The 26,806-nt window shown below is 42.6% G+C and overlaps 2 protein-coding genes across 3 annotated transcripts; one reads left to right on the plus strand and one right to left on the minus strand.

The window, feature by feature from the left end:
* The first annotated feature begins 726 nt into the window (after nucleotides 1-726).
* On the plus strand, nucleotides 727-26,158 carry RTF2 (replication termination factor 2). Its single transcript, XM_058850386.1, has 9 exons — nucleotides 727-849; nucleotides 1,914-2,008; nucleotides 2,107-2,200; nucleotides 2,415-2,554; nucleotides 3,679-3,757; nucleotides 19,630-19,743; nucleotides 22,569-22,623; nucleotides 22,718-22,810; nucleotides 24,712-26,158. The coding sequence occupies exons 1-9, from the start codon at nucleotides 781-783 to the stop codon at nucleotides 24,894-24,896; spliced, it is 924 nt and encodes a 307-aa protein (XP_058706369.1). The 5' UTR covers nucleotides 727-780; the 3' UTR covers nucleotides 24,897-26,158.
* On the minus strand, nucleotides 5,180-16,253 carry LOC131584858 (beta-1,3-galactosyl-O-glycosyl-glycoprotein beta-1,6-N-acetylglucosaminyltransferase 7-like). 2 transcript variants are annotated; one of them, XM_058850385.1, is made up of 6 exons: nucleotides 15,662-16,253; nucleotides 13,134-13,437; nucleotides 12,529-12,624; nucleotides 10,777-11,807; nucleotides 10,262-10,357; nucleotides 5,180-9,523 (listed from the first exon to the last, which is right to left on the minus strand). In XM_058850385.1, the coding sequence occupies exons 4-6, from the start codon at nucleotides 11,750-11,752 to the stop codon at nucleotides 9,297-9,299; spliced, it is 1,299 nt and encodes a 432-aa protein (XP_058706368.1). In that variant the 5' UTR covers nucleotides 11,753-11,807; nucleotides 12,529-12,624; nucleotides 13,134-13,437; nucleotides 15,662-16,253; the 3' UTR covers nucleotides 5,180-9,296. The 2 variants fall into 2 exon arrangements, with proteins under 2 accessions (XP_058706368.1, XP_058706367.1); XM_058850384.1 differs by having other exon boundaries at nucleotides 13,077-13,437.
* Nucleotides 26,159-26,806: the final 648 nt, after the last annotated feature.

Here is a 26,806-nt window from a genome sequence, read left to right on the forward strand (position 1 = left end):
CTTTATCCCCCCAATTTTCTGGATGTGAAAATTTCTGGATGTGACAAAGACACTGCGGCCTCGCGCGGCTACACCCATGCTAATTGTAGTTGTCCTAATTAATTTAATTTACGGTTTGTACCCGCAATGCCAAGGCCTGGCCCTTGCTGCCCCTCAGAGGGGACAATTAACGGCGGGAGCCGCGCTCCCCTCTCAGCATCCTCTGCTGGAGTTTTCCTTGTCACCCCCGTGTTTCTGGCGTGATTTATCGCCGACATGGCGATATATTAAATCACTCTCACCGCGACATCGCTGTCGCTGTTCGCACACTCGGGACAGCGCTCGCATCCCACCCGCAACTTGTGCGGATGAAACTCGCTCCGCTCCCACCCGTGCCCGTGACACTGCTGAGGGCGGGCCGCGCCTCCTCAGCCCCCCCGCCAGCCCGAACCGCCTCAGGAGCGCCTCCTTTGGCCATAAATCCTCCCAAAATGGGTGTCCTGGGCCATTTCCTCATAAAAATAAGGGATAAACCCGCGGGAAAGGGGCGGGAACGGCGCCGGGAACGCCCCCCCGGCGCTGAGTTGGTACATTCCTGGCACCCCCGGTCCCGGAGCGATGGGCTCGCTCGCCCCGCCCCTCCCTGCCCCGCCCCGCCGCCAGTGACCACGCCCCAAGCCGCCCGTTGCTAAGCAACAGCGAGCGCTGCTAAGTGATCGTTGCTAAGCAACGTCATCGGAGTACGCCGGAAGGGGCTCGGCGTACTCGGAAGTGCGCCGGGAAGAAGAACCCGGAAGCGCGATGGGATGCGATGGCGGCACCATCCCCAAGCGGCACGAGCTGGTCAAGGGGCCCCGCAAAGTCGAGAAGGTCCGGAGGGGGCTCCGTGATGCGTTGGGGGCTGCGGGAACAGGAGGGCCCGGCCCTGCCCGTCCCGGCCTGCGCTGATGCGAGCCGGACATGGCGCTCTTGGCGCTGCAGCGGCCCGCGGGCCCTGTGTGTGGGGTGGCGCTGGGGGCGGCTGCAGGGCGGGGTTCTGTGTCTTGTGGAGCGAGCTGGACATGAAGTTCAACAAGGCCAAGGGCCCGGCCCTGCACTGGGGTCACAGCGGCCCCCGGAGCGCGGCGGGATGCGGGAGGAGGGGCCGGGGATGGAGCGGGGAGCGGGGACAGCGCGACAGGAGCCCAGGGCGACAGGGACAGGAGGCCACCGGCACCCGGCCCGTGCCAGCCGTGATGTGGCAGCAGGGCCAGAGAGTGTCCCCTGTGCTGAGGGAGCTTGGGGGAGCTGTGACCCATTCTGGGTCCTCACAAGAGGGACCTGGAGGGGCTGGAGCGTGTCCAGGGCAGGGAACGGAGCTGGGAAGGGGCTGGAGAATTCCTGAGGGAGCTGGGAAGGGGCTGGAGAATCCCTGAGGGAGCTGGGAAGGGGCTGGAGAATTCCTGAGGGAGCTGGGAAGGGGCTGGAGAATTCCTGAGGGAGCTGGGAAGGGGCTGGAGAATTCCTGAGGGAGCTGGGAAGGGGCTGGAGAATTCCTGAGGGAACTGGGAAGGGGCTCAGGCTGGAGAAAAGGGGGATCAGGGGGAATTTCTGGCTCTGCACAAGTCCCTGGCAGGAGGGGACAGCCGGGGGGAACAGGGACAGGAGGAGAGGGAACGGCCTCAGGCTGGGCCAGGGGAGGCTCAGGGGGGACAGCAGCAGGAATTTCCCCATGGAAAGGGAGCTCAGGGACTGGAACTGCCCAGGGAGGTGGAGAACTGATCTAGAATTTTCCCCAAAACCTTCACTGAAGTTATTTTATGAATTAACTTGGAGTGCACAAGGCAGGTTTGGTGAGAAACCTGGGGCTTTGCTGAATGCTTCGAGTGTGAGCTGATTTTACACTTAAATAATTTACAAATATTTTTAAATAATGAGAGTTTTTATCCCTGCAGGTTGACAAAGTTGCTGAATTGGTGGCCAGGTGGTTCTACTGTGCCCTGAGCCAGGAGAAGCTGCGTCGGCCCATCGTGGCCTGTGAGCTGGGCAGGTGGGAACGTTTCCATGGACACCTCAGGAGTGAAAATAAATTATAAATACAAAACATGATGGCAACCCAATGGAATCACTGGGATTTTTATGTTTCAGGCTGTACAACAAAGATGCCATCATTGAATATTTGTTGGACAAATCCCCTGATAAAACCCCCATGGAATCTGCATCCCATATCAAGAGCATTAAGGTAAACACGTTGTGTTTAATGTGAGAAGTTAAAATGTTAAATTCATGGGTCATGCTGTAAAATCTCCATTTGCTGGTGCTCCCTGGATTAAAGCGTTAAAAAGTGTGATTAAAGTGTGTCAAAGTGTTTAAATACAAACCATGATGAAAACAATACCAAGGATTGTTATCGTGGGGAAAAAAAAAATCTTAAGGTTTGCACTTTTATTTTCCAGAATGTGACAGAACTGCAGCTGGTGGATAACCCAGCCTGGTGTGGGGACAAGGAGAGCATCAAGGGGGACAAGTACGATGACCTGCAGTGTGCACGCTTCATCTGCCCCGTGGTGGGGCTGGAGATGAACGGGAGGCACAGGTCAGCGCTCAGGGCTGCAAAACTGAATGCAAAATTTAACTCATGTGCTAACCCAGGCCTTGGTGGGGAGTACCTGTCTGGCTTTCAGCTTTCAAGCTTGAGCTTTCAGAGTTGAAGAGGCTTCTGCGTGTCCTTTCATGTTATAGTGAAGAGGAAAGATGAAAGTTTACCTTTTCCTGAATTAATTTAGACGTAGAGGGTAACGTTGGCAGGAAAAAAACTGACTAAATGTTGTTTGGGGGCTGAGCACAGGAGATGGGATGTGACCTCCCTTTCAGTCACATCAAGCAGTTGGAATCATGAATTGGTTTGGGTTGGAAGGGACCTCAAAGCTCCTCCAGTGCCACCCCTGTCATGGCAGGGACAGCTCCACTGTCCCAGGCTGCTCCCAGCTCCATCCAGCCTGGCCTTGGGCACTGCCAGAGATCCAGGGACAGCCCCAGCTGCTCTGGGAATCCCATCCCAGCCCCTGCCCACCCTGCCAGGGAACAATTCCTGCCCAAAATCCCATCCAGCCCTGCCCTCTGGCACTGGGAAGCCATTCCCTGTGTCCTGTCCCTCCATCCCTTGTCCCACCTCTCTCCACCTTTCCTGCAGCTCCTTCAGGCCTCAGTGAGCTCACCCCAAAGCTTCTCCAGGATGAGCAATCCCAGCTCTCCCAGCCTTTCCTCATGGGAGAGATGCTCCATTCCACCTCTGCCTGTGTTAGGATCAGACTGGAGGTGGATTCTCTGTTCCAGCCCTGCAATACCTCTGTGTTTTATTGCTCTGGGGCAGGGAATTTCCTCACAGCCTGGGCTGGGCAGAGCAGCAACTTCTTTGTCACCTGAGGGATGAGGAGGTCACGGCTTCATGGTTGTGAAGAATTTCTTCTTGCAGGGAGGGGTTAGCCAGGAGATACTCATGATAAAAAACCAAAATATCTATTGTGGTTTAATATACCCAGTATTTTTCACTCAATTCTTACATTGTGTGCATTAACACTAAATTAATTACCTATTTAAATATGCTGATAGTTTGATTAGGTGCAAAAACTTGAGGAGAAGGTGGGCTGTGACCTGCCAGCACTGCACAGATCTCTCTTAGTTTATTTAAAATTACTGTGTGTTGTCTTTCCTTTGAAGGTTCTGCTTCCTGAGAAACTGTGGCTGTGTGTTCTCTGAGCGTGCTCTCAAAGAAATTAAAGCAGAAGTTTGTCACAAGGTGAGTTTTACCTGCTGTAGAAGCAGCTGGGCCATGTGTGTGTTTGTACAACTGCATTCACTCCTCTCAAAAGGGAGTTTTTAATCTGGATATGCAAATTGAAATGGAACTTGTAAAAGTTCTGTTCTATGAAGGCCTCAATTTTTCTTCATGGCCTTTCTTAATTAAAAAGTGATTCTAAATAATTATAAAAATGAGTATTTTTGTTCTCAGTTTGATTTTGCAGTAACTACTTTAGAATCTCCTTTTTTTTCCCCCAATATTTGGTACTAATTTCAGTTTTTAAAAGGGTGATTGGTTTGGTTGTGGAGGTTTTGTTTGCTTGGTAATTTTATCTTCCTGAATGCACATGGCTTGTGTTTTTATCAGCATCTGTTCTGTGTTTAAACTGGTTGTATTTTCAGGTTATGTTTTGACCCCTGTATTTTTGAAGGACATTGGGTGTTGCTGTTTTTAAATTTTTGTGTGGGGCCACCTTTGTAGAATTCTCAGGAGTTCCATGAATTCTTGTAGAAAACACTGACTTTGTTTCACATTGCTGCTCTCCTTGCACAGGTTTTTTTAGTAGCTAAGGACAATTATAAAATGAGCAAATCCCTTTTTTTCCTATCACTACTTTCATTATCAGCAAGATTTGTGGTGAGAGTTGCCACACTTAGGTGGTTATTTAATTTCTGTGAACATCCTGCTACTGGATAAAATTGGATATTTAATGTGGAGTATATTTATATTAAAGAAGACCTGGGAAGGAAAAACTTTTGTCTTGGTAAATTGTTGGATATTGTAAGGTTTAATCTCATATTGCTCCTTTCAGTGCTCATTTTGTTCTGTCCTAATGGCTTTGTTTCCTCTTGGCAGATACTAATTTATTTTTAATGAGGGTTTTTTGCATCTAAATTTTTGTTGATGGATGGGTGTAACCAGAGCATAAAATGCAGGAATGAGATGTTTTGTCCATGATTTGGCCAGTCTGATAATCTTATAAAAACCAAATGAATCCCACATATATTTCCCTGGATTTTTTTTTTTTTTGGTCAGTAATGAGTATTTAGCATGCAGCTGGAAATTCCTCACAATACTCAGAAAGATTCTTCCAGAAATAATTAAATTAATATAATATTTAGTCTCTCATCCTCTCATGATTGGATTTTGATGCACCAAGACAATGAGAGAACACTCATTAAGGTCAGAGAGGGATCTGATAGATTTTTGGGTGCATTCTGATGCTGCTCCCCTTCAGAATCAAGAAGGGGAGTAGAACTCTTCTAAACAGGAGCAGAGGGAAGTGGCTGCTGTGCTTTGTGGTATCTCACAGTTTGTTATGTCCAAAGCACTAATTAGCAGCACATTCTGCATTTCTGTACCAATGGGACATACAGGAAAATAAATGAGTGAAGAAGAAGAAAACAATGAAGTATTGTGCATTGCCTATGCTCAGATTGGAATCTTTTATTAATGAATAGAATCCTCTAATTTTGCTAATGCAAAAAATGTCGAAGTACAGAACATTTGAATGTTGTGGGCTGTCTCAAACGTGTTTCTGCTGGTGCTAATTATTGTGTTTTAGGAATTGCAATAATTTTGAAGGAAAATCCACTCTGTGAGACCCCCGTGAGCCACAGCATTTTCCTGACCTTGTCACCTTTTGTGTTTGGCCTGTGCCATCCCACCTGTGTGTGCTGTGTGACTTTGCAGAGTGACATGAGGAAGGTTCACAAAGGATGATCCCATCTTGTCTTGGGGCTCTTCAGTTCTCAGCCAGCAGAATCTGTGGTTTCACCTCATCCCAGAGCTCTGCAGTGGCTGCAAAAGTGGAGAAATGTCAGTGCTGGAGCTCTGGGCCATTCCCATCCCCACAAACGTGGGATTCAGGAGAGCTCTGTCCTGGGTGTGTGAGCCCCCAGAGCAGCTTCCCCACTCTGCTCCCTGTGCCCAGCAGTGATTTCCCACAGGAATTTGGAAAGAGATGCTGTAATGATGCACTGAAAATACTCCCCAGGGAATATCCAGACCTCTCACTGCTCAGTTCTGAGCTCAGTTTTTACTGTGGCAGCTCCCACAAGAAACAGAGAAATCCATTTGCCCAGTGGTGTGCAGGTCACCAAAGAAGTGTTTAGGAAAAACCAGGATGCATGTGCAGGTTCTGTCTGATTCAGGGAAGTGGGAAACACCAGGATGATGAAGGATTGAGCATTCCTTGGTTTTTCTTGACAGCACTTACCAAAGTCCTGGGTTTGAAGGGGTCTAGGGAAGAGGAACCAAACTTCCTCTCAGAGTTCTTTCTTTTGCCTCAAAGAAACTTCAGATGAAGAGCTGACAGTATAAAATACATGCACTTACCTGCTTTCCTGGAATAGTCAGACTGGATTGGTACCGGGAAAGGCACAGGAATGGGAGAGGCTCTGTCAGGGGTGGGGGGCCATTAGCAACTGTAATTAGTGTGTCAGGCCATTCTTTTAGTGCTTTACCTTGAAAATAAGCTGTTCTTTCTTCACATCTTAAGTAGCACTTTGAAGGGTTCACTTTAAAGAATAACGTTCAAATGAATGTTATTTAGAATATGTTATATAGAATTTTATCCAAGGGACCAGTCAGCCACTGGAGCAGCATTTCAAGAGACAGATTCTCTCACTGCCTGCAGGGTAAATGCTTTCAACTGTCTTGCTAAAATGTAAAACTTCTTGGCTTTCAAAGATTTGTTGAAAGAGCAGTGAGAATTTTTTAGTGCTGGTTTAAGTTGGAGAGCAGGCTTGGCAGATGAAGTGCTGGGGACAAATTTTGTAGCTTCTACTTAGACTTAAAAGAGTTGGAAAAGAGCTTTTGTCTGAAACAGCAACTTAGGAGTGCAAATGCATCTTGTAATGCATTCTTCCACAGAAATGGATTTGGCTTGAGCCAAATTTTGATCAGTAAGAAGGGAAAATTTAAACTCTCAACACTGTCACATGCTAAAATGTGACTTAGTCACATTTCAGTCAGCAGGCAGAGAAATAACTTCGCTTATTCCAGATGAGGAATCTGTAGCAGCAGCTCTGCTGCCTCCTGTTCCTCAGGAGGAATTACCTGTGATGGAATCTGTGAGTTTAAAACTTGCACTTTGGAGCAAGGTGTTTAATTCTCCAACAGCCTAAAATTAAAAGAACAAGCAAGACTGTCTCTTCTCCCTGTTTGTGTATCCCGTGGGATGTTGGAGGTTCCAAGTCTGTGGGGAGCTGTGTAGGTCTGTGCATTTTGGTGTGCCCGAGTATCTTGGAATTTCTATTCCAACTGGCTTGCAGGTTCTTGTATGGGCAGTTTTTGGTGTCTGCTAATTGAAGTCTGCTATTTGACAGAAATGATGCTTTAATTTGGGAGCTGACTCTCTGAATATGCTAGAAGTGGCGTGGAGATGTTATGGAATTGGTGCTGGAAGCCCTTCTGGGAGTCACTTTGAAAGTTAAGGACAAGATTACATTTAAAATGTACTTTCTTGGATCACTTCAAAGTTTGATTTGGACTTGTTTTCAGAGTCAACTAAACACAGACTTGAAGCAGTGCCCTAACTATTAAGCTCTGTGCCATATCAAACACAACCCCATGTTTAATTTAGATATGAAGCTTTTTGGAACAGAATTCATGCCTGTGGCAGTCAGATCCAGAGCTCTGTGTGCAGCAGTGGTTCCTGGAACCAGGGTGACTTTGGCCCTTTCTGCTCTTAGGACACCAAAATTAACAAATATTTACTAAGGTCTGAAACTTGTGATTGATCAGCTGTTAACGTAATAACACAGAATCCATGAAGGCTTTTCATGGGTGTTTCAAGGAGATGATGTGGTCATGGTAATCACAATAATGAATTGAATGTTATTTCTTACTACTTCAGAATGGTTTAGTGATGATTTTCCTAAAATTTCCTTTCAAATACAAAATCCTTTAAAGGATGCAAAGTTGACATGGGTCAAGTCATACCAAAACTGTATTTTCAGAGGCCTTTTTGTGCAGGTTTTTGGCCTGGTTCAATTTCTGAGAAAGGAGTCCATGATGTGTAGTGCCTGGCTATTGGATTTTTCATTTTAATTCAATTTGGAAGTGATTCACAATGGTTCTGTGTGGTGGTGCCAGGGGTGAAGGCTGGAGACTGGATTTTTTGCAGTGATGGCAATAAGGAGCGTCCCATTCCCGTTCTAAAAGACATCATGGAGTGGATAAACGCTGGCAGTGCCCGACAGCAAACTGGAGAGAAATTAATTATGAATATTGCTATGATTAATCCATTCCAGAGACCCATTAGCTTCAGTAATGTTTTGGAGAGAGACTCTCAACAAGCTCAGCATGAACATGTGCCTGGCTTTTATTCTCCTTTTCTTTTTTAGCTTTATTTCCCTCCATAAAAAAAAAAAAAAGTATGTCCAGCAATATTTAACCACAAGATAAGTCCTGGATTATCCATGAAACTGAGGACATGCATTTGGGATGAGTTTGTAAATAAATAATGACCAGATGGCCTTTCTTTAGGTGAAAGTTCATTTGCAAGAAATGATGTTTCCAATAAACTTGTGTGGGAAAATGAGGAGTAAAGTTCCAGCAACCTGGGAATAAGTTAACAAGAAACTTTCATGTCCTGTTGTTGGTTCGATTTTTTTGGGAATAGGCTCTATCTGTAGCCAGTTTTCTTGAAAAAAATGGGATGTTTTGGGTGCATATTGAAGATTACATTGAAATTGCGCCTTTTAATTTATTTTTTAAATTATTTATTTAATTTTTATTTATAATTTGCAGTTTTTAATCAAGTGAATCATCCTGATTCCTGCCAGGTGTTACCGCACTTGCTGCAGGCTCTTTGCTTCTCTCAGTCAGCTACACTGGGATAGAAAAATGTTTGAAAAATGGGTTTTTGTTCAGTTTTCCTGTAATAACTGCCTTCAAATTTTCCCTTTATCCTTGCCCTAAACTCCTGCAGAGACTCAGAGCAGAGACTTGGAGGTAAACGTGTTGCAGGATCCTTCTGTTATTAGGAGCAAAGCCTGGGAAGGGCTGCAGTGATGTTGCCATGCTACAAAATGAAATTAAGGATGCAGCTGGCCCTGGGAAATAAAAACAAACCCACATCCCCCAGTGGCATGAGCTGTGTCACAAACTGCTTGTCACTTACGTACAAGCTCTGAAATTTTAGCATCAACTTCATTATTCAAAACATTTCCTGAGACATTCAGTGGTCATGACTTTAATTTGTTATTTCTTCATACTTTATCTTTGTTCAGTCACTGCTTCCATTTTATTATTTTCATGCCAGTTAGTCATGCTTTGGCTGTGAACATGAGGAATATTGACTTTTCCAGCTAAATAAGTCACTTAATGGATTATGAACTTCCCCCCTTGTCTTCAGCAGAGATTCAGACATTCTTTGGGAATTAACCCCTCGCTGCCGGAATAAATACAACCCGATTATTTAGGGAGTAGAGGATTGTGCTTTCCCCTCGATGCACAGAGCGAATCCCATGGCTGTAAATGTGGTTTTTCTGTGGGAGGATGCTGCAGCTCTGCGAGGAGAGGGCTGAGCTCACACGTCCAGCTGCATGTTGAAGTGGCTGCGCTCCTGCAGGCGCCAGTGCTGCTCGATGGGCACCTGAGCCTGGCGCAGCACCTTGAGCCGCAGCCGCCTCTCCAGGCACTCCAGCGCCAGCGGGTTCCCAGCAGCCTCAAACTTGTTGGCAAACAGATGAGGGGACTCAATAATCCACTGCAGGTCCCCCAGGCCGTAAATGCAGATGTCTCTGACATAATGACCTGCAGGGACAGATTGGAGAGGTGTGGCAGCAGAGGGAACATGAAGGGAAGCCTCTTTTAAAAAGCGCTTTTCAACTTTTGATTTCTGCATAGAAATGGAGCTGGAGGATAATGCTAGAATATTCTAAAGATGAGGGTTTGGGTTTATGTTTTATGGAAATAGATGTTTGTTACCTCCAGCTGCTTCCCTGACATGTAACTCTGATTAATAAAATGTTGTAGTTGGGCATCAGATGTTCTGATCTCCTGCTGGGATTCCCTGCTCAGTCACACCTGGGCTCAGCTTGCACACTTGGAGATTTTAATTATTTCTGCATGCTTTCCATGTGCTCAGCAATGTTCTTTTGTATTGTTCAAACTGAAGGGGTTGAACCCAATGTTGATGGAAGTACCTGACAAACATCCTTGTAGGGTAAAACCCCTCCACTGAGAACTGATCAATCAAATTAGTGCATTGCTAATTAGGGGCTGATAGAAGGGTTGTCAGTGTATGGATACTGTGCTCATCTCAAAATAGATAAAATACCTAACTAATATATTAATATAACATATATCTCAAAATCCCTTTAATTGGATATATGCAGTAATTTATAGGGTGCCTTGTTTTATTTCATACTCCCAAAATAAATTATATATGACCACTGAGGCACAATAAATAGCTGGTTTAAATAATATATAATCACCAATTAATGTTCCTCAGTGAATCAAATTTAAGTTCATGATCAAAATTCACATTACCATTGCAGCCTTTGTGTGAGAGTCCTTCTTGATCTTTCCATTTAATGGCTCTTAGGTCTCCTTGCCAGCCTGCATTGGGTGTAGCCCCTGGAGCATCTTTAAAAACAAAAGGCTCTGATAAAATTATTTTCTACTTAATACAGGGAAAATTTTCACTGCTGGACAGTGCAGTCACATTAAGTGTTTATTTGCAGATATTTATGTCATAAGAACAGATATTCTCAGTATTATTGCTTTTTTTTTATTTTATTCCTTGAGAGCAAAAGCTTTTGTGCAGCAAAACACTTTTTTTTAACCAGAATTTTTCTAACTCCTGGTCTGCACTGAAGTAGGAATTTCCTATTTATTTCTCAACCACCAGAAGTGACTTTACAAAAGGGCAGCACCAAGGCTGAAGAAATGACTTTATTTCTGCAATTCAGAGCTGTTCAGCTCCGAGCTGGAGCTCAAAGCCTCTCCCTGCCCGAGCCCTGCCCTGCTGGGGTTTTTTTGGGGCAGAAATGCCAAACTCTTACCAGGTAAACGATTGAGGGTGACCCAGTAGTGCTCATCAGGGCTGTAGGTGTCCCTGGACCACTCCAGCAGAGCTTTGGCGCGGGCATCGCTCAGCGTGAACTCCACAAAGTCCTTAGTGAGGATGTAATAGGCACTGCCAAAATAGATGGTGAGGTTATGTGGAGGCTGAGCTTTCCTGATCTTTGCTGGGTACACGTAGGGCACTCCAGAATGGAGATACTCCCTGTAGCTGACCTCTGTCCTGTGCTTCACATGAAGGGGTTGCACTATCCCAGGAGTGATGTTTTTCCCATTCCACTTACTTTTTATGTATTGTATGATTTCTTTATTTGTTTTCAGGGGGTAATCTTGACCACACAGATTAATAACGTAATTCCACTGAACTTTGGAGTTAACGAGGTCTCTCATGCAATTAATATCAGCTTGTAATCTTGAAAACCCCGCATAAACAACGTGTTCTCTTTTGGAGGAAATAAAAATATTTTCAAAGCAGTTAACGATGTTCTGTACAGCAGTTTTATAATCTCTGGGTGACTTTTCATCAATGTGGATGCAGTAAATATTCTGAGGCATATAAATAGCTCTTAGCAGCCTCACAAACATTTCCAGCTCCTTGTGAATTGTAATAATGTATGCCAAGGAGAAATTTCCTTCTTCCTCTGACAGCGGTCTGGTGATAAAATGCAGAGTCTCCAGGACTGTGGAGCAGCTGCAGGAACTCTGAATGCAGCTGAGGGCTTTGGGCTGGTAGGACTTCTGACAAAAGTTTCCAATTTTAGAGGCTGCAGGTTTCCCCACAAAAAGAGCTGAGCAAATTTCATCCGGGTAAAAACCACACTCTGCTCTTCTGACATGGAATTTCTGGTCATTTGACTCGTCATAAAGTGGAACCTTTAGGTAGATGAAGGTGTAGATGAACATACAGACAGCAACACACACTAAAAATTTTGATTTCTTTGCATGAAGTGGGTTCATCTTTTATTTCCAGATCCTGTCTTCTTATCATAGTCCAATGAAACATTCAGATCATCTGAAAGGAAAAGTGAGATAGAGGGAGAGAACTTTTCTGTTTCTTTTTTTTTTTTTAAATAGATGCTGTGTTAGTGCTGCATTTAGAAATGTTGGGTTTACTACCAGGAGGAACTGAGTGTGCCCATACTGAGAGCACTCAGCCCCTGGGAATGCAGAGCCGTGAGGCAGGAATTCTGCATTTCCAGGACAAAATGATCTCCAAAAGAACCCAAAATGGCTTTGAATTCATCACTGCTTGACCAAGGGGGGCTCAGCTCCTCAGGTGGGAGTTTCCTGTGCTCAGAGGTGCTGGGTGAGCCCAGGGACCCAGGAAGAAGCGAGTTCTGAGTGCTGAGGAACAGCTGCTGCTGAGATTTCCTCAAGGCCTGGGAAACTTGAAGTTCTGCCAGAGGATCAGAATTCAGTAAATTAAATCAACAGAAAATTTATTAAATAAACAGAAGGAAGAGACTAAAACGTAATCCACAAAATACTCTGGGTTTTATCCTTATAAAGTCAGCAAATGTTTCTGACTCTGACATTTTATTTTTTTTTTTCCTCTGACATCTTTGTATTTGTACTTTGGGAAACTGAACAAGGGGACAACACTCATTTCTTATTTTTGGTACTTGTGCATACCCTGAGGTAATAAGGACACACGTGCCAGTATTGGCATTCTGAGATAATTAATTTACAGCAGGATTAGCACAGGAGTTTTTCCATTTTGGTTTTTTCCTTACCTTGTTGAACACTCAGAGGAATGAGAGCGCAGCAGTCCTGAATCCCGCAGCAATTACATAAAGTCTTTATCCTTGAAGCACTTGGTATCAAAATTCCTAGAGAAAAATACCAATGTTTAGCTTAACAGTTACATTTCTTAAGATTTAAATATTATTTTAAAGGTAATTAATTTTCTCTTCTTTTGGTCAATGATTGTTTTAAACAAAATTTGAATTTCAATTTAACATCATAATCAACCCAGGACAACCTTGAAGTATTTTACACTTTGCAGCTGTCAAAATCATTAAGTATTTGGCTTTACATAGGAACAGAGAAAAATAGATTTTTATAAAGGTAGTTTCATTAGAGGAATGCTGCTGTGGTTGGAAAGCTCAAGGTTTTCATTAGAAAGAAGTGGAAAATATTTCTTTTTAATAAAAAATCAGCACCTCCCTTAAAAGCTTGAAAATAAAGAGGCCATTGTAGTTAAAGCAGCAATGAGACATAAAATTGAAAAAGCATTAAGAACACAAATTGAACCGAGGGAAGGGATCCTCCATGTTCCTACCTTTTGAAGGTGTTATTGGGCTGTTGGGAAGGAATGTATTTATCCTTTGGTCCTTACTGGTAAGCACTGGATTTCATGCTGGAATGGTGCCTCTTTTCCACTGAGCATTCCCGAAAGGAGAGCTCTGTGTTAGGTGGAGGGCTCGTCCATTTTCCTGGGATGTTCTTTCAGCAGCTCCAAGAAAAACATGAGGAAATCAGCTCCCAGGAGAGTGTTTTTGCCTTTGAGCTCCTCAGGGATCCATTTACTGGGTAAACAACCTTGATGGGAGCGTTCCATCCATCTGAACAAAAAGCTGCAGCAAATCGAGTCCTTGTCAACCTTTGGATGCTGTGCAGAAAGCAGGAGAACAGGGATGCCACTGCAAGGTGAAAAACAGGATTTTTGCATTAAAAATGAAATGCCTCCTGTTCCAGAGCCCAGAGAGGGTTCCTGGGAGGATCATAATGTACGTACCCAGGGGCTGGAATTGGGGAAACACCAATTTCTGTGCAGCTGGACTCGGACAGAATCTCTATTCTCAGGGAATAACTAGCAGGAGGAACATTGACATTCCTCTGAATTAATGTCACAAGATCTCTGGGATGTCACAGGGAAGGTCCATTCTGAATATAAGAATTACACTAAAACCAGCAGGCAGCTGTAAAAATAATTGCGATTTTATACCTGATTAAATATAAAACAACACCAAGACTGTGGGTTCAGTCCCTGTACAGATCATTTATTTGGGAATTGAACTCAGTGATCTTTGTGGATCCCTTCCAGCTCGGAGTATTCTCTGAATCCATCCAGAATGAGGATGCTTGGCAGGTTTCTTTTCCTTGAATACATTTAGGGCAGGTTGCAAAGTGTAGTTCAAGCTGTAACCTCCTTGTTTCAAACACCTGAATTTTTATTACCCTTCAAGTAATAGCTTCTGGGGCTGTTTCAGGCTGTTAAGTGTTTACTATGGATTTTTTCCTACTGGACTGTGTGACATCTAGAAACTGTATTTTTATGGCATCATTAAAGCACACAAACACCCCATAAGAGGCAGCAATTCCTCTCCAGTGTTAACTCGTTTATGGGGGACAGCTGAATGATGGAGCCTGGCCTGCAAGAACTGAATTTGACATCTTTCAGCCTTGGGGGGATATTATGGAATAAAAGCAGTGGCTTTTTGGGAGTGTTTGACCAGATTTCGAGCTGGAATTGCTGCTGTCAGTGCCCTTGGATATGGAATTTGTTGGTTTAGCAGGATCCTCTCAGCCCTGTCTGCTGGCAAAGATTATTCTCCCAAATTTCCTCCTTGAGGAGCAAGAGATTCCTGTTGGGAACGTCCATAATAACCCAATCCAATACTGGGAGTATCCTGCCCTTGAGTCTTATTATGCAAGAGTGCTGTGAAAGGTATTTTTTGTTAGCAGAATGTCTCTGGAACCCAGAATTTCCTATGTTATGCACAGGTTTTCTAAATCTGGAGGATGAAGTTGCATGAATTTTTAAAACTCCTGCGAGTAGTGTGTGACATTCTTGGGGAAAAAAAAATAAAAAAAAAATAAAAGTAGGGGTTTTCAAGCACTTTTGTGGATGCTTTTAAGGATATTATATTACTTTTAATAGAAAATTGCTCTAAGTCTAAAATGCTCCATCTGAATTAACAAAGTAAACTCTAGAGGAAAGGGGAATTATGATGATGCCTGGAAAAAGGCTGTGAAATGTCAGCTCAGCTCATTGAGACCCCATTAGCACATACTTGGCTGCGAATTTTCTAGTAAGAACTCATTTTGCTTTTTGCTGTTTCTCCCTGCCATTTAGGGACTGCATCACTGCACCTCTAAACGTTCTGTTTTCTCTGTCATCTTTGCTTTTGCCTAATATTAAAGTTTAGATAAAGTTTGCTTCGTATGACCTCGTAATTTAGTGAGACAAATGACTTGGGAATGCTTCATCTTCTAATAAAATGCTGAAAAAGCATTAAATACTTATTTCAACTTTTTTTCATAGCTATTTTTTTTTTTGTTTGAAAGTTATTTATGCAGGCATTAATGTAGACATTTTATAAACAGGGGAAGACTAATTCAATCCTTAAAAAATGTTAAAATCAATTCTTTTAAGTGCTTTTTCCATTGCTTTGTTTTTTGTTTAAATGGGGTCAGAACACGAAGCCTGCTACTGGATTTTGAGTTGCGTTGAGTAAAAGCATTTCTCCATCAAACCCAGTTATTTAAGTCATTCTTAAAAACACTGCGTTCGAATTTACTGATACATATACAGCAAATTTATGAAGTTTTAATGTTCATCTTTGCTATTTTCCTGTTATTTTTTTTTATGTGTATTTGACCTCAGTAATTTAAAACAAATACAATGAAAGCTATTTAAACCCTTAAGTTACAAACCTGGAAAAAAAATAATTTGCATAAATACCGTTATTTTTATAATACAAACAATTAGCAGTAATGACCTCCATCCTTCTGTGTATCCGTCACAAGGTAAAGAAGGGGAAAAAAATATTAACCTTACTATAGATTGGAGTGTTTCCTAAGTAAAATCGCCACTTTACATAGGGAAAAAGGAATGCTGCGATGCAACTGATGCAGCCTTACCTCGTCCAGAGTTAGCCAGGAGACGGCAGCATAATAATAATAATAAAGAGAATTGCAGGGTGTCATTGTCCTTCAGCAGAGCCGTGTCCCTTATCCCGGAGCAGGTTAACCATTAATCGGGAATGTTTGCATCCCGCTCCCTGCAGCGCTCAGCATTGGATCCCGCAGGAATCCGCCTGCAGCTCCCGGGAAACTTCTGCAGGCAGCCTGGGAAGGGCTGGGAGCCGGAATATTGCGGGAATATTGCGGGGATATTGCGGGGATATTGCGGGAATATTGCGGGAATATTGCGGAGGAGCTGCTGTGCCCTCCCCAGCCTCCCCCCGGTGCCCCCGAGCTGCGGCTGCTGAGCCCGGCAGAACTGGGAGAACTGGGAGCCTGCCTCCTCCTCTTCCTCCTCCTCCTCCTCCTTCTCCTCCTCCCCTTAACTATTCGCCTGCCGAAACTTTCCAGTTCCGAGGCGACAATTCCAGCAGGGAATTGCTGCTGCCGGGCATTTCCAGTGGCTGGAAGCTGGAAAGAGAATAAGCGAAAGATCTCCTTGAAGCACAGAGCTCGCTAGGGAAAAGCACTTTAGCGTAAATGAGGAAGAATTAAGGTATGAGTTAGCGATAGAATTAAACGTGAGAGCCTCTTAGCAATGTAACCACTTCTGCAAAGCAGGGATCAAGCCAAGGAAATAAAACAGGAAGGATTTGGATGTAACTGCTGCCACTTCTGCAAAATAGAGTCCAGCCCTGGTGGGGTGAGGAGATAAGGAAGAGGCTTAAGTGTCACTGCTGTGTCTGAACATTCCTGTAAGCAAAGGTCCAGCCCTGCCGGGCCAGGAAAATAAGAGGAACTGATACAAAAAACTAGAAGAACAGATTGTGTGGTAATGGATAGGAAACAGAAGGACATAATGATAAAGCACAGCTATAAATACAAGAACATGAGTCTCGTACAGTGAGTTGTGTGTGATGAATACGTTTGGTAGAAGCGTGTGCTGTGTTTGTAACCATGAGATAAAGGAACCACAAGTTGGGTAAGGCCCCAGCCCGTAAAACTGTAACTTTTAGATAAGCAAATAAACAAGGGCAGAGAGCAGCACTGTAAAATCACAAAAGTCTGTATAAAATGAAGCAGGAGGCGTTAACCCCTGTGTGTTCTCTGCTGCCATAAAGGTGTGCTTTGCTTTACAGGACCTGCTGTGGAGCAGATGGATTTGAATCATCCTTCACACACACAGTGTTTGCTGTCACAGCCTTTTAAAGGTTCTTAGATGGTTTAATAAGTGGAAAGTTGAGCCTAAATGTGCTGGGATTGGGAGGACACATTCTAATAAAAATGCCGTGTTGGTCAGAAGTAAACAGAGAGAAAACCTCAAAGTTAAGGCACAGCTGCAGAGCTATGGCAGGTACAAAATTATCCCTGATTTTAAGAGAAACTCTGTAAATTGAGGCTTTTGAGGCTTTTTTCTTGAACTGGTTTGGAAGTAGATGCTGCAGCTCCTGAGTGAAAGTTCATGTTCTGTGAATCAGTGGCTGGGAAATTTCCACTGCTCCCAAGTTGTCCTTTACTCTCTGACCCATTGCATGTCTGGCTTGGGTGACAATGTGAAAAAACATGTTCAGCAAATCTTACACTCCTGAACTTTTAATGGCTAAACCTCTGGAAAATTCTCTCTCTGAAAACAGGTTTTACTTAACTGTGGCAAGCAAGAATAATCTTTAATGCATGAGCACGTGTGGCTGGGAGATGAACAGTGAGATGGTCCAAGGATGTTCAATCCTCTCCATAAATGTCCCTGTTTAAAGAGGGACACTCAGGTTGTGGCCATCCATGTCCCACATCCTGGAGGGAATTGTGCATTTCCTAGTAATGGTCACGTTCAGGAGAACTGCAGGAATTCACTGGTAAAATTTGGGAAAAAGCCTTTAGGTTTCTCTGAAAACATTGAACTGTAACACTGGTGTAAACATTTAGATATGAAAATATATTTGCCTGTTGTTCATTTGTATTACATTAAGACTGGAGTAGTCATGCACAGAATTGCATTTTAGATGCTATTAAAAAAAATTAATGTGTCAATGTATTTTACAGCAAGAAATAATGTACAACTCTTGTCTTAGGCAGCTGAAACTGTGAACTCTAGAACTCAGGAAGTCACCTTAAATTAAGGGTTCATTACTACTTTAAAAATCCTGTATTTTATACTTTAAGAAAGAAATTTAGAAATGTCCTCTATTCAAGGTACTAAGAACTACAGGAAGTACCTTCATCTTTATTTAAAGGCCCAAGATAAACAAGGTACAGCAGAGGAGACCCCGTGATACCATAAAACAAACATCTGCCCTGAGACCTTAATTAATCTGAAGGACAGAACATCTGTCCTTCATCTGAATTTGCAAAACTGAAACTTCTTCCTGCTTTTTATCTCATTAAGATGTTTGGAAGGGTATGGTCTCTGAGATAATCCAATGTTGTCATAGCAAAAAATTTTCTGTTTCGGGGAATGGAAAGAACACTGTCTTCATTTCCTTGTTTCTTGTAAATACTTTTCAGTTTTGAACAATTCCACTTGTATTTTCCAGATGGGAACCTGGATTTGCTTGCTCTTTTAAAATGCAACATTTAATGAAATTATAGAGTCTACTGACAAAATATGTTTGAAACATGTTGTGTTAGGAAACACCCTAGAGAAGAAATTGTGAGGCTTCTAGAAATGGATCTGTGGGGCTTCTTTAGAATCAAGGCAGCTGCCAGCTCCTGCCTCAGAATGAAGACTGAAATTCTTGATTTTGGAGCTTTCTCACTCCCAAGTGTGAGATCACACCAGGCTGGGATTTCTCATGGAGTAGAAATGGAAAATCTGGGCTACTCTCCCTTTTCTTGTGTGTGCCTTTCCTCTTCCTCCCCACTGTCCTGTGCCTCTCCCTGAGCCCTGTGTCTCCTCTCAATCTCCCACCACTTGGGTTCAGGTTCAGTTTTAGTTTCAGAGCTGTGTTCAGCACTGGAGCAAAGTCCTGCCCATATGTCCTTTCATTTGTTTAATTCCTACTGCAAATACAGGAGTAACCTTTCTAAACCTTTGTTTAGAAAAAAGAAGAGTAATGGCAGAGGCAGGATTATAAATTAATCTTGCAGATTAATAGAAAGCTTCTGCATTTAACAAAATAACCAAAAACTCCCATCCCAAAAGCAACCAAAGAAAAAAAGATAAAAAAGAAAAACACCAACCAAAAAAAAAAAAAGCAAATTGAGACCTTAGACAAGAAAACATCATGGTGAGTGTGCTGCTACATCAAATGATTGCAAATGTGCACAGGGAAACATCTGTGCCTTCAAGTATGAAACAAATGTGAAAGTACACAGAGCACATTACAGCCATTATCCAGATTAATTTATGAAAGTAGTTGGAAACTTGGGAGTGTTTGATAAATCAGGTAAGGGCACAGTCTCTGTGATACAATCCAGTGAGTCAGCAAGGCTGGGGTAAGGAATTATTCTGCTTTTATGAGCCCTTTTTATCCCCACAGTAAAATTAAATAAAAAAATAAAAATAAATAAAAAAAAACACCTTTGTGTTTTCCTGTCTCCCAGCTGAAGAGAAAAATGTGCTGTTTGTTCCAGATGTAGAGGAATAACACCTTTGGTGTTATCCCTGCTCAGTGCAAAGGAGCTGCTCCCATCAGTTGTTGTTCCTTATCTCACTGAGCTGAAAGACAGATTCTAGAGCTGAATGGCATAAGGATCTTAATCAAATGCATTCATAATTAAAAACCAGAAAATACTTTTGGGTTTTAGCTGTGGGGTTCAGAAAATTGAGTAGGTTCTAAGTAAGAATATTTTTAAGTACCTTTGTGCCAGTAAAACAAGGAACCCATGAACAGAAAATGCAGAAATGAATAAAAGAATTGTTTCAGAGTGTTTTTTATAGGAGACAGAAAAGTAGAAATGCAATTTAGTCCTTTCTTTTCTTTCATAAGTGTGGCACTCCCTTTCAAGAGGAGGATGTGATTGTCCTTAATGGTAATAAAGAAGATGTGGAAATTCTGAAGAAAAGGATGGAGGAAAGAAGACTTAAAAGTAAATTAGAAAAGGTAAGATTTGTATACATTATTTGTTATCAAATTGGAAGAATTCTTTTCTGCAATGAATCTGCTCTTAGATTTGCTGGTCTCTGTAAAGATGAAGGAATTTACTCCATGAGGTGTGTTGTATTTAAACACTATTTTGAAAAGCAGTGGGGTTTTTTTGTGTGTATTTGGCCAATAACATCTTGAAGTTGTACATCCTAAACTTTCTCCTGACCTGCAGGAAGTGCCTTGTGCACTCAAAATGGGTAAAATGAACTCTTGCAGCAATATTTCAGGGTTTTCTTGAAATTAATCCATTCTAGTAATGAGCTACAATATCCCTGTATTTCTTGTGGCAGTTCCTGATGATGGCATCAGTTTTTTGATCTTATAAAATAAGATGTCTGTTATTGGCCTCAGTCAGAAACAGGATGTTGGGATCTGTGCATTCCTGGGCTGGTGCTGTAAGACTGTGGATATTTATCATGTTTTGTGGTTCTCACAGTCCTCAGCAATTACTGCACCCCTAATTCCCACCGTGCTGTTGAGGCCTTTGCATTTTTCCATCTGCCCAGGTGAAATGCAGTGGAATTCAAATCCTTGCAGCTCTGCCCTGTGAGCTGGGAGTTGTTCTGTGCTGCTGAGCTGTCAAATGACACTTGTGCATATGGGAATTTTGTCAGCACTGCTGTTTTTCCCTGAACTCCCTGGAGGATGCCAAAGCAAGCAAACCTTTAGTGCTGGCTCAGGCCAGGGTGCTCAGACTTAGCTGGGTCTCAGGAACATAAATCACTGTCTGATCCTTTCAGCATCTGAGACTTGAGATGGAGGTTTCATCCCTTGATTTTGCCATGCAAATATTTCCCCGGTTTGTTTTAAAACAAACGCTTGTTTACTTGTCAGGGAACATATGATTCCTTCTCATCACAGGGGCTTTATTCATCTGTGCCAGTGCAGCATCACTGGGCCTGGGCAATACATCAAAAGGATGGTTTTCCATAAAAATCCTGCTGTTCTGTTTCCTGTTTTTCATAGTCTCTGCATCTCATGTCTGGTAGCTTCTGGCATAAGAGTGATAATCTCATGGTGTCTATTCAGAGAGTTTTTTCTTTTTTTCCCCTCAGTATTTGGCAGTTCAAAGTTTGGGGGAAAAAATAGACTTATAATTTGTTGCTAGGCTGTTGCAGATCTCAGCAGATGAGTGAGTGGCTGGTTGCACTTGGATTGCTTTAGAAACAGGGCCTGTAGCTTTGGGTCAGATAGTTTTGAATCATCTGGAAGGTGATGCTGCCCCCAGTTTGTGCACAGCAAAGTACCCGAGTGTGCAGGGCTGTTGTGGCTTTTAGGGTGACAGCACAAAAGGACACCCTGCCCTGGTCCTGGGGCTCTGTGTGCCCTGGGGGAACATGCAAATGGGATTTGTTTGGTTAGTGGAGGATTACAGGACAGGATTTGCAAATCTCTCAGCCTCAAGTGGTGGCCTTGGTGTCCCAGCTGGTCCCTGCAGCTGGAACCAACCTCTGCTGTCCCTGCAGCAGCTGAGGCCTGGCAGCTCCAGCTCAGCAATTCCCATTTCCTGGCACTGCTATCCAGATTTCCTCCTCACTTCCTTCCTTCCTTCCTTCCCAGCAGGCTTGGTGGACCTGCTGCCTTTGGGGCAGGAAGCACAAACTCCTTTTCTTTATCCCCACGAGACAAAACATCAGGAAGATGCAGCTGGGGCCAGAACAAAAAATGATTAAAGCTCAGCTGTCACTGTGCCCATACTGAAATCTCTCTCTGATCTATATTATGCACAGTGAATTTATTCATCCATAGAATTACAAACATCTGGGAAGTGACTTTGCTTTGGAAATCCACCCACAGCAAAAGGAGATCCCCTGCACTGAGGTTTTCCAGGTGCCCAAGGCCAGGTTGGGGAGGAAGCTCTGTGGAAGGTGTTGGGATGAGCTTTAAGGTCCTTCCCACCCAAATTCCATGGATGTGACAGCAGGAGAGCCAGGTTTGCAGGCAGAGCCATGATCCTCTGCCACCCCCTCCTGTCTCAGCTTTGCAGCAACATCTGCTGTGGCATTTCTTCCCTCCAGCCTTATTAATCCTTTGCTTCACAGCAGGGCTTCTCCTGAGCTTGAAAACAGAATTAAATATATTTATTTTCCTTGAGTTTGTGCAGCTGTTTTAAAACATGTTCACAATTCAGAATGTATCCAGTGAGAATAATGCTAATGACTGGGCTGATACATCTTTATGTAATCAAAACCAGTAAGGGGATTTTTCTGGTTTTTAATCTATATAAATATAAATTAATTTGGAAAATCTGCTACACAGATATATTTTTAAAAATTTAGATTAACTATTTGCATCTTGTCTTCCCAAGCAATCCTGCAGCAGGGAGTTCAGTTATTGACAGGTACCCAGGAGGGATTTTTTTGTGGACTAAACAAAATTTAGTGGCTACAAGATTCCAGATTCTTCTGAAATTTTAATTGAAAAATTTATTTATTACAATTAATCGTGTCTTATTAATGTTGTGCAATTTACTGTCCTGCTGTGTGGGTTCAGATTATCAGTTAATGATATTAACACACCCCCCTTTCAAAGTACACAAACCAAAATATTAAATCCAGACAAATCCAATTTTGTCCTGCAGAGTTTTCTTTAATGTAACTGCAGGCTTCTCAAGATTATTATTTTTTTCCATGTAGAAATAATACAAAAAATGTGGAAGGAAGAGCTCTACAGGGTAAGAAATAAGAATGTACTGAATTCAATAGTGTGTCTATCAAATACGAGTTGGGAGTTTTATCTCCTTTCAGTTTGTTACCAGATTTCTGCTTGTGTTGTTTCAGAAATCAAAGAAAGGCAAGACAGCAGCAGCAGCTTCTCAGCAGGAGCCCTCTGCAGGTAAAACAGCTCCAAATTCAGTGTCACCTTCTGAGTCTTGAAGCTGTCAGGATTTCATTTTTCTGTTTGTTTTTTATTTTTTAATTTTTTTTAGATTCTGCAGGTCCTTCAAAAGCCAAGAATGGAAAGGATTGTGTCAGTTCCAGCTCTGGGGAAAACAGGCAGATCATCTTCACCAAAAGTTCAGGTTGGTGCTTAATCCTAATGTGAAAAATGGAGCCAGATTTGCTTGTTTCTGGCATTCTAATATTGCTTAAATTGGGAACCTGACTTCATGAGATTAGAGATTCTAATTTACACAGTCATGGGTTTGGTGTGTTTTCCTGGCTGTGAGGCAGTGGAGGAGAATTTGCAGTTTCCTGATGTACAGTTAATCAAAAACTATGTTATGACACTTTATTTGGATGAATTTTATTTAAAAAAAACCTGATTATTTAACTTTTATTCCTCTGTTTTACCTGCTGTGTGTCCTTGGGAGCACTGGAATAAAACTTTAGGCTGGACTGATGAATCTACAGCAGCCTTGAAGCTTTGAGTAAACTTGGCAGCCCTTAAATCCAAAGAATGGTGCCTTGTCTTTATTTAATATTTATTCTGCTATTTAATGTCCCCACAGTGATATTTTCAAACAGAATGGGTACATTCTTAAGGTCAGTCTGAGGTTTCTGTGGGAAGAATTATATCCTGTGCATTAAAAAATCAGAATAATTTGAAGAATCTGAGAATGATGATCTGTAGATAAACTAGGAGAAGCAGAAATTCCATCAGCAATGCCTGACCTGCCCTCTACTGTCTGCTTTTATACAGGAGAGACTTCTCAAAATATTTCATCCCAGATGATGAGAATTGCTCCTGGATCTTGAGCAACCTCATAATTCTAATAATATTAATGAGTTTTTTTTTGTTTTCTGAGGATGTAAAAGAAAAAGTGCCTTTTGAAACTGTTTCTGTTGGGGTTGTACACAGAATTCTGTGAGGATTTGGGGTTGCACACCCAATTCTGTGAGGATTTGGGGTTGCACACAGAATTCTGTGAAGATTTGGGGTTGCACACACAATTCTGTGAGGATTTGGGGTTGCACACAGAATTCTGTGAGGATTTGGGGTTGCACACCCAATTCTGTGAGGATTTGGGGTTGTACATCCAATTCTGTGAGGATTTGGGGTTGCACACACAATTCTGTGAGGATTTGGGATTGCACATCCAATTCTGTGAGGATTTGGGATTGCACACAGAATTCTGTGAGGATTTGGGATTGCACACACAATTCTGTGAGGATTTGGGGTTGCACACACAGTTCTGTGAAGATTTGGGGTTGCACACACAATTATGTGAGGATTTGGGATTGCACATCCAATTCTTTGAGGATTTGGGATTGCACACACAATTCTGTGAGGATTTGGGGTTGCACACACAATTCTGTGAGGATTTGGGGTTGCACACCCAGTTCCTGGGAGCCCCTGTGCCTGAGTTTGACCCAGGATTTTGAGTTTCTATGTTCATTTCTCTGCACCAGAGATCTGGCTTTTTTAAATACCATCCTGCAACTTGGGAGATTAAATAATAAAAAATAAAAAAAAAGGGATTTTTATGTAGCAGTAGATAAAATACACTGAGAAAAATGGTATCAGAAACAGAGGATGGGCATTTCCCCACTGCAGATATAAAATGATGCAGACCTTTGCTGTTGGTCATAACTTTGCAAAGAATGAAGGGAGCAGAGGGATTCCCTGGGGAAAGGTGTGGCACAAGTTCAGCTGCTGGCATTTGAGAGCTGATTTCTAAACAATGCTGCAGGCTGCTGGGGACTTCCATGTTGCCAAAGAGACATTTTTCACTTGGAGGAATAAATGTTGTCAGTACTGAATTGCAGTGCAAGAGAGATTTAGAGAATTCCTCTCTCAAGATTTCTAAATGTATTTTGAGTGCGGTTTCTAAAAGCTGTTGAGTCCAGTTATGGGAGAAATTTATGAGAGAGCTGAAAAATATATGTATTTTAATTTTCAAACACTGTTTTTCATCTTTATTTAAATACCTTTATCCATTGTAAGCTGTCATGCTTCATTCTGTTTCTTTTTTCCCCTCAGAGAATGGAAATCCATCAGTCCCAGGAAAAGTCAATAAAGCTTCTTCCACCACCACCAAGAGATCCATTGCAGACAGCGAGGACAAGTCTGAGGCTTACAAATCTATTTTTACAACTCACAGCTCAGCGAAACGTTCCAAGGAGGAGTGTTCCAACTGGGTTACTCACACAGCTTACTATTTCTGAAAGAATGAGGAGCCTCAGTGGAGCACCCAGGGCTCCTTTCCTCCCCCCTGGCTCTCTGTGTCCAGCTCTGAGACAGAATTTCCGTGCTGATCTGATCCTGCCTGGAATTCCTCAGTTTCTATGTTGGTTTTAAACCTGTTGGGAGCTGGAGAACCTCTGTCAGCTGCAGCTTCTGTTAAATAAAAAGCAGACCAGCAGAATCTGTGTTGTACCAGCAGATTTCTTTCTGAAATGTTATTATTTTTTGCACAAAAATTCTTCTTTTCTCCTCCCAGCTGGATGTTGTCATTCTCAGCCACAGTGTCCTCAGGAGGAGGAGAGAGGGAGAAGTTCCTGCTCTCCTCCTCTGTTGGTTTGTGCCACCACTGTAAATACAATTTCCAGTGTATTACTACAGAATTCAAACCCTCTGTAACTTTCTGACAGCAGAAAGAGAAATGGCTTTTTTTGTCAAGCTAACAGGGCCCTCAGCAGAACTATATATTTTTAAAAGTTTCTGCAGGATATTTTCAAATAATTTACCTTTGGACAGAGTAGATGACAGCACAGTCATGAAAATGTTTGTGCAACATTCTTGTCCATGTTGTTGTAGCCTGTTTTTAACAGCAGAATATTCCCTTGTTAATGTTTGAATCCCATAATACCCACATGGAATGACCAGAGGGAAGGCTGGAAGTTTTTCACTTTCCTCTCTCCTTCCTTTAAAATTGAAATCTGCTTTTCTAATCTTGGCACAAACTAACCAGAATAGAAATGCAGAAAGTAGGAGGCTTTTAAAACCACTACATGATGTTACCTTGTAACCTTTGTGTGTGAAAATGATTAATTATCCTTGTAATTTCTTTTTAAAAGTGTCCCCATGTATAATTGGCAGTAGTTACCTGGAAATTCAAATGCTGTGTTGATATTTGCATAGGTGGTCTCCGTGATTCAAACAGCTTGAATGAAACTGCTGGGATTTTATTATTATTTTGATAGGTATAATTAAAAATTGGCTTGCTGTAGAATTTATATGGTGGTAAGAGTTTTTGTTTTCCAGAGGTGTGAGCACATCAAACAGTTTGAGGTTTGCTGGAGCTTCCAGGAAGCATTCAGGCACATTTTGTATGCATGGCTAGGGATCAGCTTTGTTCTGTATTCTTTTCATTATCATCCTTTATTATTTGTTGCTTACAGATAATGAAATTTCTGCACTGAAGGTGTCCCACAGTGGGGCTTTTATTTGCAATTTAATTCTGTTTGACAGTACATGTTAAAATCCTGTTGGTGTTTTATAGGACTGCACTTCTCTTTTACTTACAGCAGTTATAAACCCTAAAGGGAATTAATTTAATGCTTTTGATTTAGTCAATACTTTGCTAAAAGATACCCAGAGAAGTACAATTCTCAGTTTATTTCTCTTTGTTAGTGATAAATCAGGCAGAGTCCAAGCTGTTGGTCCCAGGTTCCTCTGCCCACTGGGCCACAATAGTGACCCCTTTTTATTTCTGATCTGCTCATCTGTTAAAACAAATTCCTGGCTCATTCTTCCTTTGCCCCTGGGTTCACCAGCTCGTGCTCTGCCTCTCTGCCAGGCTTGTGTCCAACATTCCCCCGTCCCCACGGAGCTCCTAAAACATTCATGGGAGTGTTTCACTGGGGGCTTCTCCTTCCCTCCACAGCACTCCAGCTCTGAAGCAATGGGATGTATTGTTGGCATGTGAAATATGGTTGGAACACGAAATATTCCTGTCCTGTGATGCAGTTCTTGCCACAGCTGGTGGCAAACAGGAGCCCCAAGTGCCACTTGTGGAGCCCGGGATGGGCAGCGGGAGCTGGAACGTTGACTTGGCAATTTTTAATGGATTCAAGGGAACAGTTTGCTGGAGGATGTTTGCTTTGTTGTGGTTTGCTTTTTGTTGGAGAGGGCA

The sequence above is a fragment of the Poecile atricapillus genome, chromosome 15 (genome assembly GCF_030490865.1).
Source record: "Poecile atricapillus isolate bPoeAtr1 chromosome 15, bPoeAtr1.hap1, whole genome shotgun sequence".
In the NCBI taxonomy this organism is placed as follows: Eukaryota; Metazoa; Chordata; class Aves; order Passeriformes; family Paridae; genus Poecile; species Poecile atricapillus.